The sequence below is a fragment of the Diabrotica undecimpunctata genome, chromosome 2 (assembly GCF_040954645.1).
Source record: "Diabrotica undecimpunctata isolate CICGRU chromosome 2, icDiaUnde3, whole genome shotgun sequence".
NCBI lineage: Eukaryota > Metazoa > Arthropoda > Insecta > Coleoptera > Chrysomelidae > Diabrotica > Diabrotica undecimpunctata.
This window is the reverse complement of record NC_092804.1, coordinates 109,373,269-109,392,001: the sequence shown is the minus strand read 5'-3', so window position 1 is coordinate 109,392,001 and position 18,733 is coordinate 109,373,269. Positions and strand designations below refer to the sequence as shown.

At 31.2% G+C, this 18,733-nt stretch overlaps 1 protein-coding gene across 1 annotated transcript in view; it reads right to left on the bottom strand.

The window, feature by feature from the left end:
• Positions 1 to 15,310: 15,310 nt before the first annotated feature.
• Positions 15,311 to 18,733, bottom strand: part of LOC140434771 (uncharacterized) — a 37,497-nt gene continuing 34,074 nt past the window's right edge. Inside the window, exon 6 of the mRNA XM_072523272.1 lies at positions 15,311 to 15,585. Within this exon, the coding sequence (XP_072379373.1) occupies positions 15,453 to 15,585 (133 nt within the window). The 3' untranslated portion in view covers positions 15,311 to 15,452. The remainder of the gene's footprint in view (positions 15,586 to 18,733) is intronic.

Genomic DNA, 18,733 nt, shown 5'->3' with positions numbered 1-18,733 from the left:
CATCCCTTCAAAAGTCTTTATTATACATGACAATAATGATATAGGTCGGTAAACTTCAGCTAATTTAGGGTTTTTTCCCGGTTTGAGAATAGGGACAACAACTAAAATAAGCTTAAAATCGATTATGCCGTTACCCTCAATAATTATCTGGTTAAAAATATTTAAAAGTAATTCTTTTGCGTTATCTGGCAAATTTTGTATCATAGGATATTTGACTGCATCATATCCTGGTGAGGTACTAATGCGATTATGAATAACAAACTCTAATTCAGCTCTTGAAAAAGGTGTTAAGAGAAAGTTATTCTGATCAGATGGAAGAGTTTCGGATGGCATTACATCTATCTGGTTATTTACGTAAGGTGGAGCTATATTATCAAAAAAGTCGTCTACCCATGAGTTACTTAGAGGCAGTGGAAAGTTAACTTTTTTCCTATCCATTTTCCTTGCTTGGTTCCAAATAAGACTAGATGGAATGTGTTTATTTAATTTTAAACACCATTCAACCCAACTTTGTTTGGCCTTTAATTTCAGGAATTTTTTAACACGAGCATTCACTTCTTTGCATTTACAAAAATTTTCAGGAGGATTTTTTTTGTAGTTTACTAATGCTTTCTTTTTTTCCGCAACGGATTGATCACACTCCGAATCCTACCACGGAGCGGGATTACGTTTACATTTAAATGATTTATATTGGCAAATATATTGTTTAGAAGCTTCATTAATACAGTCAATAAGGAAATTATATTTTTCTTGGGTGTCTGAGAAGGCGTGAGGGTTGTTAGTTAATAAGGTTTCAATAAACTGAGAGTTTATTGACCAATTGGTTTTTTTAATGTTCCATTTACTACTGGGATAAATGATATTCACATCAGTTCCCAAGATATCGATTACAACCCTTATAACGAAGTGATTTGATCCCAAAGTATCAATATCTACAGACCACAAAATTTTATCAAAGAGATAAGGTAAGCAAAATGTGACATCAATCATGGAATCTGCGTTTTCTGGTCTCGTTTGGCAAGTTGGTTGTCCATTATTCATTACCACATAATATAGATTCTAAATTGTCTCCACAATTTGATGGCCTGTTTTATCATTTTTAGATGAGCCCCACAGAGAATTATGTGCGTTCATATCTCCTCCAATGATATAAGGGTGTTTTAGTTGAGAAAATAACTTATTCCAATCTTCGGTGTTAGTTTTAGCTTTAGGACACCTATATACAGAGAGTAAAGTTAAATGACAGAGAGTAAAGTTAAATGACACTTTAAGAAACCAGCAAATCGAAAATGAACGTAGATATCTCCCGATAAAATGACGAAAAACGAGATCGATTACTTCTTGTGAGGAAAGAAAGACATTTTTAAAGATATAACTAGTCCCAATCGATTCACAACTGGCAGCGATCATCGCCTTTTAAGAGAAACGATTCTTGTTAAACAGACGAAAACCAGTAGAAACAGGCCACCACATAATTATTATTGTAATCAGATAGATCAAACTAAAATGTGACAAAAGGGAGATGAGTACAGAGAAGTCTTAAAAGAAAAGAATTTGTAGAACATTATCAATAAGAATATTCTGACATAAACACAATTATTAAAGAAATGCAACGAAAGCTCTTGAAAGCAGGACTGACTGTTGCAAAGAAAATAGAAAATAAAGAAGACCGAATAAGTGACGGAACAAAACGGTTGACAAAAAAAAGACGCACATTTCTAAAGCGAAGGAAAGCACAACATCGATGGTTTCAAGTAATTGAATACATAAATAAAGAAGGCAGTAAAGGAAGTTTTAAGGATCTACAATGAAAACAAGGTAAAAAAAAATAGAAAAAAACCGAGGCCTGAAATGCTTAAAATTAAACTTAGGAAAGCCCATAATAATCTCATTGAAGGATAAAGATGGAAAAAGAAATAACAGAAAAGAACGAAATTCTAAAAGTTACTCAAACATTTTACCGTGATTTATATTCCTCAAACAAGAACCCAGATAACACTGCAAAGGAAGATCGTAAGGGAAAGGTAATGAATGTCAACTCAGAAATACTTCCTAACATAGAATCCTTCGAAATAAAACAAGCTATGGCACAACTAAAGAACAATAAGGGTCCAGACCCAGATGAAATACTTGTAGAAATGTTAAAGGAGGGGAGTGAAATTATTCTCGAAGAATTGAAAAATTTTTTCAACGAGTGTCATCACAGAAGGGAAGTCCCAGATCATTGGAATGAAAGTTTGACAATACTTCTCTTTAAAAGAGGAGACAGGGGAGATCTAATGAATTATAGGCCAATCTCCCGGCGGTACTAAATGTACAAACTGTTTATGAGAGTAATAACTAACAGGTTAACGTCGAAGCTCGACAGCTATCAACCGGTAGAGTACGCAGTACGAAAGGGTTACAGTACAGCGGATCAACTTCTTACAGCCTGAGCGCTAATAGAGAAAGCCAATAAATATCACTTAAACTTATATATTGGCTTCGTTGATTATGAAAAGGTATTCGACTCCATAGAACTTTGGGTAATAGAGAGAGCTATGAACAACTGTAGGATAGACTCCCGATACAGAATGCTCATACATAATATATACAAGAAAGCTACAATGAAAATACAAATACACTTCATCTAATTTACTTACCGTTGCACGTCATCCGCGTCATAGCCCGTGAGGTCACATGATACCAACACGAAATATTTAGGCGGTAGGTGTGTTCTTTTTTAGAATCACTTTGCCGAGTACACTGGCATTACAGCCACTAGACATATTTTATTATATACACGTAGAAATAATATTTAAAGATTTCTATTAATGTTAACTTAAAGAAATACTCAATAATATGTTTTATTTAATTTGTATAAATGTATTATAAAGAGTTTTTATGAAGAACATTTGTTCGGAACACACTGTAACTGTAATCGAACGAAGGTGATATTTTGGCATAAATTGGTAACACTTATTTGACAGTTGCGGTGTTGACACGTTTTATTTTACATTTTACATAAAATAAAATAAATATCTATGTATTCCATTTTACATCTTTATACGAGGCATACAAGCGACTCAAATTGTTTTTAACAAGATTACTTTTTAATTTTTGTTTTGTTTTATTTATTTACATTAAATATTAATTTGTTTTGTTGTATAATCCACTTTTGCGATAATTATGTGACCTATTTGATTTAAAATGGATTCAGGATTTTTTTATACTTTGGCAACTATGTCAACTTCGATCTCTGGCAATGATAATGACGTGAAACAGTAAGTAAATTAGATGGACTGTAGATGCGAAAACCAAAGCTATACCAATAAACAGAGGAGTTCTACAGGGAAATGTCATTTTATTAAAGCTATTCTTACTTGGACTGGAAGACGTGTTCAAAGGCATTAACTGGGCAGACAAAGGAATAAATGTTAATGAAAGAAAACTGAGTCATTTGAGATACGCTGATGACATTGTTATATTGGCTACAAATAGGAAAAAGTAGGTCTTAAGATGAACTTGGAAAAACAAAAATATTGAAAAATACACCGAACATTAGAGAAATACCCTTGAATGATATAAATTTAGAAACATTAATCGAATATATCTACCTAAGACAAATAAAGAAAGTAAAAAAGCTAATCACACTGCCAAAATTACCAGAAGAATTAGTTTAGCGTGGGCAGGATTTGGAAAACTGAGTTGAATTTTGAAAAGCTCTAAAATAGAACAATATTTGTAACCCAAAATTTACGATCAGTGTATCCTCCTTATACTCACGTATGGTTCACGAACGTGGACACTCACCAAGTCTAATATTGATCAAATAGTAAAGGCACAAAGAGCGATGGAATGCTCGGGGTGAGACTTATAGACAAAAAAACAAACCAATGGATTAGAAGCAAAACCAAAGTAAAAGACGCAGGAGAACATGTTGCCAAATTAAAATGGAGCTTCGCAGGACACAATGCCTGACTAAAGGATAAAAGATATAACCACGAAATACAATAATGGAGACCATGGTTACGAAAGAGAAGCAGAGGAAGACCACAAATGAGATGGGCTGATGACATTAAGAAGATCGGAGGAGACAACTGGAAGCAAGTGGCGCAAAATAGAAAACACTGGATTGATTTGGAGGAGGCCTCTGGCCAAAGTTAGATTACTTAAGCCTGAAGAAGAAGAAGAAGAAGTCTTAATAATTATAATGTTCGTTATTCAATACATTATATAGTTTAAAGGTCATCTGACTATATCATGTGGCTAGTTCCAACTACTTTATATTATAGACGTAAGTATTAACCACGTTTTCAATTTAACAGTCAAAATATTACCCTTTTGTTTTTATTTTTAAGTGGTTATAGTAATTGTAAGGTTTTTACTGATGATAGAGAAATCAAAGAAGACGAATGGATGGACAGAAAATTATCGCGGTGAAAATGCGAGAAGCGGCAGAGGCTGTAGGAACCTCGCTTATATATTTATATATATATATATATATATATATATATATATATATATATATATATATATATATATAAATATATTTATATATAAATATATATATATATATATATATATATATATATATATATATATATATATATATATATATATATATATATATGTATAGATATATATATATATATATATATGTATAGATATATATATATATATATATATATATATATAAAGTAGTTAGGTATTATTGACTGACACGTTATGTAAAATAAAGTTTTATCTTGAGGTTGCAGTCATTAATAGGGCAGGAAAGTGAAACTCTTTGTTCTTTATCTAGCTTTCGCAAAATTTATTTGCTTCTTCAGGATATGCTAAAATATGGTATCAGTAAATACAATGAAATTAGAATTAAATAGCATTGTATAAAACTAGTATAAAAACTTACAACATGAGGTTAATCCATTAAATTTTCAAATTTACAAAACATTAAAACTTAACTTATTAAAATTATATAGTTATATAAGTACAATATTTTAATTTTATTTAATTTTGTACAAATTCATTATGACATTGATTATGTTGATGTTTGATTTATGTCAGAAAGACACTCGTGTCTGTTTATTATATTTTTTGTTGTTGATAACTAGCTTTTGATTGTTATTATGGTTACGTACAAAGTGGCGCCAAATATGAATATTTAAATTTTTTGAAATTATAGTATCTATAGTCAGAAAATCTAATATTAGAAAATTATAGTATTAATTTTCATAAGATAGAATGTAATTATAGATATTGCTTAGTTTATCAATATCAGTTTTTTTATTAACGTATTGATATTTATTTATGCATACCATTTCTAAGAATTCTCTTTTATTTAATTGGTTTTCACGTCTTAATATATTAGTTTCATTGAAATTAAATGAATGATTTTTATTAATTGCATGATCTATTAATGCACACGTATTTTTATTATTTCTAAGGTCACTTTTATATGATGTTAGTCTGCCTATTAGATTTCTAGATGTGTGTCCGATGTATGACTTATCACAATTTTCGCATGGTATTATATAAACTACATTTGAGCTTTCCATAATGCTAATAGGTGATTTAGTTTTTGTATACAATGATGCTAATGTTTTAACATTTTTAGTTGCAATTTTAATATCAGAATAGTTAGCAAAGACTTTAGTTAGTTTGGGTGTTAATGTTGGTATGTAAGGTAGTGATGTGAAAGTAAATTGAGATTGCACGATTTGTTGATTTGGTTCTCTTGTTTGATTCATGTCAATCATTCTATTATTAGAAATGTTAAATAAAAATTTGTTAATTATTTTAATTGGGCATGAATTCTCTAATAAAATGTCTTTAAGTTCTAATAACCCTTTGTTGTTGTTATTGATGTGTGATAATTTGACTGTTCTGTTTTTTAAAGCCAATATAAAATTTATTTTCATATAAGGTGGATGTTGTGAATGATAATTAATAAATCTGTTACTAAATATAGGTTTTCTGTACCATTCAGTGCTTAATACATTTTGTGCATTACGTTTGATTTTTATGTCAAGATATGGGATGCTATTTTCTATCTCTTTTTCACATGTAAATTGTAAATATTCACTATAATTATTAAAAGTTTGTAAAGTTTCATTTATTTTGTCTGCAGGTAAAGCAAGTATTAAGTTATCCACAAATCGTTTGATAAATGGGATATGAAAAAACAACTTATTTTAACTAAAAATGTTAAAACATTAGCATCATTGTATACAAAAACTAAATCACCTATTAGCATTATGGAAAGCTCAAATGTAGTTTATATAATACCATGCGAAAATTGTGATAAGTTAAGTTTTAATGTTTTGTAAATTTGAAAATTTAATGGATTAACCTCATGTTGTAAGTTTTTATACTAGTTTTATACAATGCTATTTAATTCTAATTTCATTGTATTTACTGATACCATATTTTAGCATATCCTGAAGAAGCAAATAAATTTTGCGAAAGCTTGATAAAGAACAAAGAGTTTCACTTTCCTGCCCTATTAATGACTGCAACCTCAAGATAAAACTTTATTTTATATATATATATATATATATATATATATATATATATATATATACGTATATATATATATATATATATATATATAAAGTTTATATGATTTACGTATGTTATAATATTTATTATTCCTACCCAATTTGTGAATTCTCCATTACGGTTGCTCAATAATATATGCAGTAAATATCCCTTATTGGCACTTCCACAGTATAGGTATAGTATACTGCAGGTCTTTTAATAGTCCCCAAAACCGCTTGACTATTTGAGCACATATTGATACACCTAGGCAATAGAAATATTTAAATATCCACCTCTACTGAATATCTTTCTATATCTGACCCTTGTGTTTTATAGTTTTAGGTCATAAATCATGATCTTGTCGGTATTCCTGATTTCATGTAGGATGGTACTATATCCTGTTTCAACCATTACGTTACTCAAATATTCTCGCAGTCTACAATATTCCATTTTTACCTCTCCCCTTATAACAATGTCCAAATAAGGAAAGGCTAGTAGTGCCTTCATCGTCTGCTCATAAGGGTCCCTGCAATTCCAAGTAATCAAGTCTTGTTAACAATGAAATTGTAGTTTTTACTACCATGGTCTAATTCCAATATAAGCGGTCTGTTTTTAAGCTCCACATTTTTTTGTTAGTGTGTCTGGCTACCATTCACTTATTCACTACTCTCTTGGTTCTCTCACCCAACACCAATAGTATTTTGTTATACGCCAGTGTTATCTAGGACCAAGATGTGGTGTCCAGTCTAGGGTAGTGTTATGTTTCGTGTGGTATCAGTATTTTTTTAGGCTCAGGAACGTGCACCCTAGAAAGATCTTTCAGGGTCACTCAACCATTATCTATGTATTAAACTAAACTCTCAAATTAAATTTTCGTATAATTTAAAAGAATTTTAGTTACACTAAGGCACTTTTTTATTGTATTTCATTACTTTCTTCTAAAAATTGCCTTGGAAAACGTACATGACAACCTTTTCAAATTCTTCGACACACATGCCTAGATTTGATGTATGCTGTTCTTTACATGAACTTTAACCCTGTCTTAAAAATCTTCTATATCTGACACATGTCGTTTTTTTAGCAGTTTTAGCTATGTCAGTTGTGGCCAGTATTATATCAATTTACCCTTTTGTTGTGTAGTTACAAACGTTGGTTTGATTTCTACATTTAGTATGTTTAAATCATATTCCATAACACACTAACACATCAGTACTTGTATGGATGTCTGTGCAACCCTAGGACAGGCGATGCGCATTTTCAGATTATCGTTTGCAGCCTGGATATCAGGAATCTCTCGCTAGCTATACTTTTTCCCTTGGTGGTGGTTTTTTTGAGTTTGGAAGTGTATAATATGTCTTCTTACTTTAAAACATAAATCCTGTTTTCCGATATCATGTTATGATTTTGTCTAGAAGGTTCCGTAGTACCCTAGCAGCTAATGTCATGTATTAATCAATCACATATTTTTAACTTAGATTTATTTACTTTCAACAAGCTGTTTATATATAAACCCCTATTTTGACCTGAATTGTGAGACTAGAATAAACATAATCAATAAAAAAACGGATCAAAAGATGTAATAATATAAGATTCACTCAAATATGCGAACTTGCTAATAAAGCTTCCATAATAAGCCGCAATGGAGGGGTATTAAGTGAAATAGCTATAGATTTTAAACGGAAAGCCGCAGCATTTGGTCTTAATACAAATGATAGGAAAACAAAATATATGGTGTCTTCACCTTTCCCTCTTAGGCTGAATATTTACAACAACGTCAGTCAAGAAATACAAGCACGGATTCTTAGCAGTAATAAGGGCTTTTATGCATACAAAGACTAAATGAAAAGTAAATTACTGAATCGTGAGTCTAAGCTTAGAATCTACAAAACAGTAATTAGACCAGTGCTCACATATAGATGTGAAACGTGAACCCTTTCAGCCACTGATACAAATCAATTGAAAATATTGTAAACACATTGTAGCGATAATTCGTGGATAATAAAAATGAACTATGAGCTGGATGAATTATTGCAGTACGTAGATATCGTTAGATTTGTTAAGTGGTAAAGACTACAATGACTTGGCCACTTAGAAATAATGCCAGATAATCGAGCTATAAAAGTAATCCAGAGATGAAAATCCCATGAAAAAAGAAAAAGAGGAATGCCTCGTAAACGGTCGAAAGACGATGATGATGGAATATCTTAAAACAATGAACATCAGGGAGTGGCGAAGCAAAGTAGTCGATAGCGCAGAATGGAATAACGTTATTAAGCAGGCCAAGACTCACAAACGGTTTTAGCACGATTAAAAGAGGAAGAAAAAAAAAAGAATATTTAAAAGCGTAAAACTTGCTTTCCGATACCTTTTTTTGATTTTGTCTAGAAGATTTCGGAGGACCATAGCAGCTAATTTTATGTATTAATCAACCACATATTTCTAATTTGAATTTATTTATTTTTAAGTAGTTCTTTATACACCATCACAAATTTTTATCTGAATTATAAGACCAGAATAAATCTATTCAATAAAAAATTAAAAAACCAAGGATTTAAAACAAAAAGTTAGAAAACATATTTTTAAAAATATTTTCATTAGCCTAATAAAAAGCCATTTACATTCTCTTACATATCATACCATAACTCCCATTATACCCAGTTCATGTTTATTAGAATCTCAAAAAATAAAGCTACGAAATTCTATATAACAGGGTTTGACACTAGTAAAGAATGCATGCAACGAAAATTTCCAATAAATTTTTGAAGAATGCGACGCAAGTTTCTAATGCAAATATATTGCCTCTACTACAGGCAATTCCGAGGGCCACATTACAAAAAAATTTAGAGATTTAATTGCAGATTGTAGAGGTGTATGTTATGAAACTGCTCCAATGGGGTGAAAACACCAATGATCCTTAAAAGCTACCCTGATTGAAAAATAACGAAATATGATCCTAAATGCTACCCCAATAAAATATCCTTTAGGTTTAATATGCTTCTTATTATAAAGGAACACAACTGTGAATAAATGATCTAGGTTAAATTATTTTGAAGAAGAGTAATTGAATACTACAAGGTTCTTTTAATTTTTAAAGCAGAAGAACTCCTTAAATCCAATTAAATGCTGACGTACCTTTTAGAGACTACAAGTGAGGAAAAGGAGGTAATGTCAGCCTACCTATTAAGCCTAATCAAGCAATCAGACTATAGCGATGCGCTCCAAGCCGACCGCCGACAGGGCACTTCATGTGAGTTTCCTCATCAAAAAAAAGTCCAAACTAGAACTGAATTGAAAGAAACACTGACCTTCCATGCCTAAGTTAATTATTTCTCCCAGGTGACCAAAGGAAAATCTTTTCATACGGAAAAAACGTTAAAGGGGCAACAAGATACACATCCAAAAAGATATAGAAATAAATTTTAAGAGATATGAACTACATATGGCCATACCATTCTCTATCCTATTACTCTACATGCCAATTCAAGCCATGGCTTCCCTTATCAAACCTCTTCATTTTTAAGAGTCAATATTTTCCACGATCGACTGCCAAGGATATTTCTTCCCTCATCCACATCATCCTCTAATCTTTTTTTTTATCTCGTAGTAGGTCTCTTCCTCTGAATTCTTGCGTTCTTGGGTTTTTTAGAAGCCTGTTTTCTTCCATACTAAATACATAACCTGTCCATTGAAGACACTGTAGGCGGATATACTGAGATGAAGACGGTTCTTTATATATATATATATATATATATATATATATATATATATATATATATATATATATATATATATATATATATATATATGTATATATATATATATATATATATATATATATATATATATATATAAATGTGGATGACCTAATCTTGGCACTACCTGCAGACTCTATACATTCTACGTTAAATGTGTTCAACCAACGAAACCCACACTTGCAATTTACGTGCGAGGAGGAGCGAGAGGGATCTTTGCCTTTTCTTGACATGAGATTGCATAGATGTGAGGATAATGTCGTGAAAACACAATGGTATAGAAAACCCATATGTAGCAATAGATTCATAAGCTACCACTCTTACCATCCTCCTAGGATGAAAACTAATTTAGTCCTAGCGATGAAAGAACGTGTCAAAAGGTTATCTCATCCGGATTATCTCCAACATGATCTCAACCTCTTACGTAATATTTTTGTTAAAAATTCATATCCTCTAAGACTGATTAATAAATTAATTTTTAATGTTCCCTTTGTTAATAGAAACAACATACTTACTATGTCACAATCAGTGCCCTCAGCACAAAATAATTCTGCTCCAACAAGTGTGTATTTTTATGCCCTTCCATATATTCCGAAACTAACCTTTGAACTCACTAAGATTTTTAAAGACTTTAAGAATATTAAAATAGCTAACAAGAACATCAAAACCATACGTCAGCTGTATAGCAAAATAAAACAACCCCTAACCACTCTAGAGACTACAGATGTTGTTTATTGCATTCAATGTACTGAATGTCCATCCACGTACATTGGTGAAACTGGAAGGAATCTGTCTAGCCGTATCATTTCTAATAAGAGTGATTGTAGATTAAACAAACCTACTTGTGCTTTGGCAGAGCATACTATCGATCTAGACCATAAGATAGATTTCAACAATGTAAAAGTATTAGCCAGAGAGAAAAATAAATTTAAGAGAACTTTCTTAGAGATGGTACATATCAGCAAGAGTGATAATAACAATCTGAATAAAAGATCTGAGATCCAGAATCTTAGCAAAATTTACAATTTTATATCGACTTTTGACTGAGCTATTTTGCATCTCAGAGTTTTCTTTTTTTCTTTTCTCCTTTTTTTTTAAATTTCATTATTAATTGAATATTTTTGATCAAACTTCAGTTACTAATTCAGTTTTGTTTTGTTTGAGTTATTAATTTTTCTAAACCTATTTACTAAATACTATTTTCTTTCGATTGCTTATGTTATAAATAACACCTTTAATTTCCCGTTTAATTTCAAGTTGGTAATACAGATTTTAGTACTCAAAATTCATAAACAGTATTTTGTGAGACGTTAGTTTCAAAGTTGTTTTTTTGTATTTTCTTCAAACTATTTAAACAATAATTGTCCACCCCCTTTCTCTTTCTGCTCGTGAAATGTGACTGAAATCAAACTTGCAACGACGACTGTTTTAACATGTCGTCCTTCATTTGGTTTTTAACTTTTAACGTATTTATTAATTTTTAAAGTGTCTTTTTAACAGTAACATTTTTAAGTTTAGTTGCAATTTCAGTATTATCATGTTATTTAACGTTGTTGTTTATGCCACGAATATTACATTCGGGTAAGTTTTTTATAGTTTTTTATAGCCTTTTTTTTGCAGCATTCAAATTGTTACAACATAGTAATTTTCTTTGTAGACCTTGATAAAGGTGGCAAAAAACCACCGAAAGTCTGGATTCAGAATAAATAGTACGCCTTAGCAAAGCTCTATTTTTTATTGACTAGCACACCCAAAAAGAAAAAAGTATTTACATATATATATATATATATATATATATATATATATATATATATATATATATATATATATATATATATATATATATATATATATATATATATGTATATATATATATATATAGAAAAGAAATTTAATCTTTGCAGATAAGTTAAATAGTAAACTCTTAAATATTGGGGAAGACTCTAATGAGTATCAATTGTTTCGCCGAACGTTTTCGCCAAAGAGAATTAATTTGGCTTCTTCAGGGCTGAAAGAGAATAAATTATAATTAGCTACCATATATTATTTATTAAAACATTATTGATCTTACCGTAACTTAGAATTGTAGAGTTAGAATATTAAAAAACTTTGCTAGTAACATAGTGGTGTTTTTTGTTACTATGAGCAAAAAAAGTTTTTTTAAGGTTTGAAATGTATGGTAGCTTTGAACTTAACACGCAAAGGCTTACCCAAGGTTAATCGAAAAACCCAATGTAACTACATTTAAAAGGAGGTAATTCTTTGAATTGTCGGCAATAACTAAATTTTTTATTTTTAGAAAGTTTAAAAGTGAGGTTCTGTTTTAGCCAGAACGCAAGCGCTGACAAATTCAGTAGTTCTTATGAATCTTTATGTCGTTAAGGTTCATTGGTAAAAACGAATGAAATTAAATCCCAGTATAGGGAAATATTATTTTGATTTTCTTTATTTAATTATATTCTATTGTTCATGTATTATTATATCTTATTGAGATGTATCTAAGAAAAGCAAGGGAATGTTATCTTTTTTTGTTAATGAAAATTAATTATAAAGGTAGGTTAGTTGTTAATGGATATATCAGTCAAGTTAGTTATCTGTGATGTTGTATTGTTCTTGGTATCTGATTTAAGTAAGAAGTGGTATATATAGCTTAGATTCTTAATGCCACTCTTAACATTAATGGAGAAATCGTTAAGGTAAATATAAGACATTTCAATGAACTCTCTTTTAGATTTATTGTTCTCACGGTGGAGAATTGTAGTGTTAGTATAGTCCATGAGATGACCAGTGGAATGGACATGATTGGCTAATGCACAACGGTGAGGGTGAAGTCGAGAATCACTTTTGTGTAGTGTAATACGTGATTTCAATAATTGAGATGTTTGACCGGTGTAGGAATTGTTGCATGTATTAGACTGCAACTTACGTTATGGATTATGTATTAGACTCAGTCATTCCTTTACTATCTTTTAAAATTCCATTTATTAAAAAATATGTTGATGATATCACTTTGGCTATACCCAATGACAAGGTAGATGAACTATTAGATACTTTTAATGTTTATGACCCCTACATCCAGTTCACTATAGAGAGGGAAGATGGTAATTGGTCCGTCCCCGTCCGTCTCGGCATAAGGATGATCAGGGAAAACAACAACATTAAAATAGATTGGTATCAAAAACCGACCCATTCTGGTAGATACCTTAACTACCACTCATACCATAATAATTCTACCAAAGTCAACTTAATCAAACAGATGAAAAATAGAGTAATAAAACTATTAGATCCTTCATTTCATACAAAAAACCTACAAATCCTACAGAAACTTTTTATTTCAAACGCTTATCCAACACGCGACAACTCGCGACTTACAATGCTGATCCTGATGTCTTAAGTGGGAACCCAGTCTCGGATACTCCTATCAACAAATATTTTTCATTACCATATTTCAGAGATATCACTCCGGGGTTAACTAGGATTCTGAAAAGTGTTGAAAATAGCTTTGGTAATAATAATAACAACATTAAACTTAATGTGGCTTGTAGATCAGCCCTAACAATTAATAATCTTTATTCTAAGATAAAAGATAAGACTCCCATAGATAGGCTTAGTAACATTGTTTACAACATTCCATGTCTCTCTTGCAACAATTCCTATATCGGTCAAACATCTCAATTATTGAAATCACGTATTACACTACACAAAAGTGATTCTCGACTTCACCCTGACCGTTGTGCATTAGCCAAACATGTCCATTCCACTGGTCATCTCATGGACTATACGAACACTACAATTCTCCACTGTGAGAATAATAAATCTAAAAGAGAGTTCATTGAAATGTCTTATATTTTCCTTAACGATTTCTCCGTTAATGTTAAGAGTGACATTAAGAATCTAAGCGATATATACCACTTTTTACCTAAATCAAATACCAAGAACAATACAACATCACAGATAACTAACTTGACTGATATATCCATTAACAACTAACCTACCTTTATAATTATTTTTCCTTAACTAAAAAAGATAACATTCCCTTGCTTTTCTTAGATACATCTCAATAAGATATAATAATACATAAACAATAGAATATAATTAAATAAAGAAAATCAAAATTATATTTCCCTATACTGGGATTTAATTTCATTCGTTTTTACCAATGAACCTTAACGACATAAAGATTCATAAGAACTACTGAATTTGTCAGCGCTTGCGTTCTGGCTAAAACAGAACCTCACTTTTAAACTTTCTAAAAATAAAAAATTTAGTTATTGCCGACAATTCAAAGAATTACCTCCTTTTAAATGTAGTTACATTGGGTTTTTCGATTAACCTTGGGTAAGCCTTTGCGTGTTAAGTTCAAAGCTACCATACATTTCAAACCTTAAAAAAACTTTTTTTGCTCATAGTAACAAAAAACACCACTATGTTACTAGCAAAGTTTTTTAATATTCTAACTCTATATATATATATATATATATATATATATATATATATATATATATATATATATATATCATATATTGCATAATTGTTCTTATAACTGTTGTTCTCACTTCTAGTGCCTAGTATTATTCATCACAGTAACTTTCTTTTAAAGATGTCCATGTGGTATACAACTTTTTAAGTTAAAATCCAAGTTTCATATCCATCGCTCAGTAACGGTCGGATTTTGATCGTGTCGTTTCAATTTAATTTTAGTCATTTGATATACGTTTCGTAATTTAAATATATTGTTCATAGCAAAGTGTGCCATATTAGCTAGGATGATTCTTCTACTGAGCTCTATATCGTCAATGTTGTCCTTTGTGGTGTTGACTTATAAATAGATAAAGCTATTTACTTTTTTGCTTTGCTCTTGATAAAGGACAAGTTTCTAAGTGCCACAGCAAATAGTGTCCTGTCTAGGACATGATGAAGAAAAAAACGACGGACTGCAGATAATAGGTAAACATTTGGTACCTGGATGCTGTTGCTTCGTTGTATTTTCTTATTATAATTTTATATAAGATGCAAATGAATAATAAATAAAACCACTATTTATTTTTGTCATCAAGTTATTATTACTGCCTTATCAGTAGGTATATAAAAAATTTAATTAACATAAGTATTTATAAATCTAAAGATTTTAGATAAAAAAGCAGTGTTAAAAAGTTAAAAAAAGTTTTAAAAGTTTTAAAACTATTCATATGTTTGACTGCAAGGATAATTGAAAGCTTTTACTCTTTCATCTGCGTACTGCTTAAGTTTTGGAATGTGTGAACATTCGTTATAGAAAATGTCTGTCAAGCAATGAGTTCTCGGCAAATACCTCCTAAAAACAAATAAAAATTAGTTGGTTAATAAATAATTCATTAAAATTTCTTTAATATACTTCAAATGTTAAATTTTTGTGAGAATTATTACGTATATAAACTTATGTAAGAAAAGTAAATAAGCAAAAACAAAATGCTCACTTGCTCAGCAACTATGTATTGAGGGATAAAAAGTCAAATTTAAACTTTATCTATTTTTGTTTATTTAACTTTACGTTTCTACTTAGTTTAAATTATAAATGGTAGAAATAAACATGTTATAGCTGCTGAACATCCATCAAATACTAGTTTGTTGTATTTACAATACATTTTCTGATGTTTAAGATATTTACAGAGTAGAGCAAACGTAAACATAAAGTTAAATTTATATCATCCGACAGAACAACATGACTTCGATTACTTGTGTTTTTTTCTTTTACACATAATAATCATGATGTCCAGTAGGTCAGTAAATGAACGTGAAATACGGTGATACCTTGTATTTCTCGGTGTCACCACCGAATTGCATGAATATTTTGGTTTAGATTTACCTATCCTCTACTTCACTTGATGTAGCTGTTGATTGCTATTTTTTTTAGGGGTGAAAACTACCCCTATAAGAAAAAATCCTATAATTTTTAATTAAAATGAAATCAAATTAATTGATTTAAATCACCTTTTAATAAAGTGAATGAATATCAATTAACATTAAACAGCATATACTCATCCTAGATACCTACGGTAATAAAAGGATTGAGCTTTGGTGGGACTCTTTCCATGTTATCGAGCCCTGGGTGACTTGGTATGCTAGAGTATCTTCCAAAAATTTTCGTACACATCTGGACGTCGCGAGGAGTACAGCTTCTTGCATGACTTTATAAAGATGTACATTTAGACCCAGTTGTTTATGTGCTCTATGAGGTTTTTGGGAATAACATTAGTAGTAGGTACTGTCTGGGTACTTTCTATTTTCCATTGTCTCCTGATTTATATTTCTTGGCGATACTTATGTAGTATTTAACACGCAAATTATTGGTGTTTGTTATTACCACATCAATAAGTGTTGTTTGCCTAGTAAGTTTATTAACTACATAGTATGAGATCCGGTATACAGTATAGCTTGTAGTTGTCATTTTCAAGCATTCTATCAGGGACGTATTGATAGTAAGGAATATGGTCGGTTTAAAGAAGTCCCAGTTTGTCAGCTAGTTCTTGGTGGATAATCTCTCCTATTAAGTCATGGCGTTCTTTATAATCATTACCGACAAACGCCTGGCAGCCCCCGGTAAGATGTTGAATGGTTTCTTGGGTTTGGCATTCATATCGTCATTTGTCATTTTGGACTTGAGGATCTTTAACAATATATTTAAGGTAATTTTAATTTGAAAAAACCTGATCTTTAATGACAAGCAGGAAACCCTCAGTCTCGGGAAATATCTTTTTTGATGCCAGCCTATAGTTCGACGCTGTATTGTCGACATATTCTTGCCTAATCTCATTGAGATGTCACCCATCAGAGGTTAACTCATCCAGGTGCGCATTTTTTCCTACTTAGTCAGGTGGTGTATCTCTCAAACATTTTCGTACACATCTGGACATTCAGAGTAGTACAGATTTCTGCATGGTCTTGTAGAGATGTTTATTCAGACCTAGCTTTTTTATGTTTTCTAGGAGGTTCTTCGGAATGACTCTAGTAGAAGAGAGAATAATAGGTATTGTCTGGGTACTTTTCGTTTCTTGAATATAAGGATTCTACAGATCTTTCTTACTAAGTCGTGCTGTTCCTTATATTCAGTTGCATGCATATCGGCATTTGTCATTTTGGACCTGAGGGTCTTTGACAATATATTGCAGGTAATTTTTGGTTGGTATGATCTGTTCCTGAATGGCCAGTAATTAACCTTCTATTTTAGGGAACATCTTTCCCACTGTCAGCCAATAGTTCGACGCTATATTGTCGACATGGTCTTGATTGACCTCATTGGAATGTCGCCCATGCAGAGGTTTACCCATCCAGGTGCGCATTTTTTCGTCCTTAGAAATATGGTTTATGCGCATTTCTGGTTCACTTAGTTTAATCGGTGTTTTATCATCTACTGCACAAATCGCGCGATGTAGAGTAGATGTCTCGGCCTGCACCTGAGAAGTTCTTAAATTAGTAATCTGTTTTTCTAGTTGCTCACTTATATCCATAAGTCCTCGTCCTCCTAAATACCGCGGTTATGTCGTTCTTCTTACTGCACTTTAAGGATTGTGTTTTTGTGCGTTTGTGAGGTGTGTTCGTACTTTTCACTGAAGATTTTCTATATCCATTTTTGTCCACTTAACAATACCAAATGAGTAACTAAGCGAATAGCATGCATAGGTGTTTAGTGCCTTAAATATTTTTTATCTGTTAAGGTGTTAACGAAGCAGCTGTTTTACCCTTTGTATAAACTCAGCAGTTATCTCAGTTTTTATTTGCTTATCGTCAATCTTCCGCGCATGCTTTATTCTGAAGTATTTATACATATCATTTTCACCCATGTCCTCGATGTTCTGGCCATTTTGGATATCGAATCTGTCGGGCTGAACCTTTCCTTTGATTATATTTAGGACACGGCACTTGTCAATACCGAAGTACATACTAATACCATTAGAAAAATTTTCTACTATTTTTAGCATCTGATCCAGGTAGCTTCGAGTAGAAGCCAATAGTTTTAAATCATCCATATACAATAGATGATTAAGCTTTGCCACAACAGTAGTATTATTTTTAATGTTAAAACCTGTATTAGTTGAGTTCAGTAGCTGGAATAGGGCGTTCATCGCTAGACAAAACCACAGTCTGCTCAAGAAATCTCCTTAAAATTGGCTCCGGTTGATTGTCATATTTTTAATTTTTATATTATTTTTACCAGGTATTTGGAGGCGAATTTTTGTCTTCCAATTTGACATTATATGTTTTAAAAACGTTACCATGTTATCATTGACTTTATATATTTTTAATATATCTATAAGCCATTCATGCGGCACTGAATCAAATGCTGTCTTGTAGTCGATGAAAGCAGTAAAGAGATTCCTTTTTTGCTATATGCTTGGTTAGAAATGACAGAGTCGATGATAAGTTGTTCTTTGCAGCCCATGGAATTCTTAGCGCATCTTTTTTGTTGAGGCTCTATGATATTG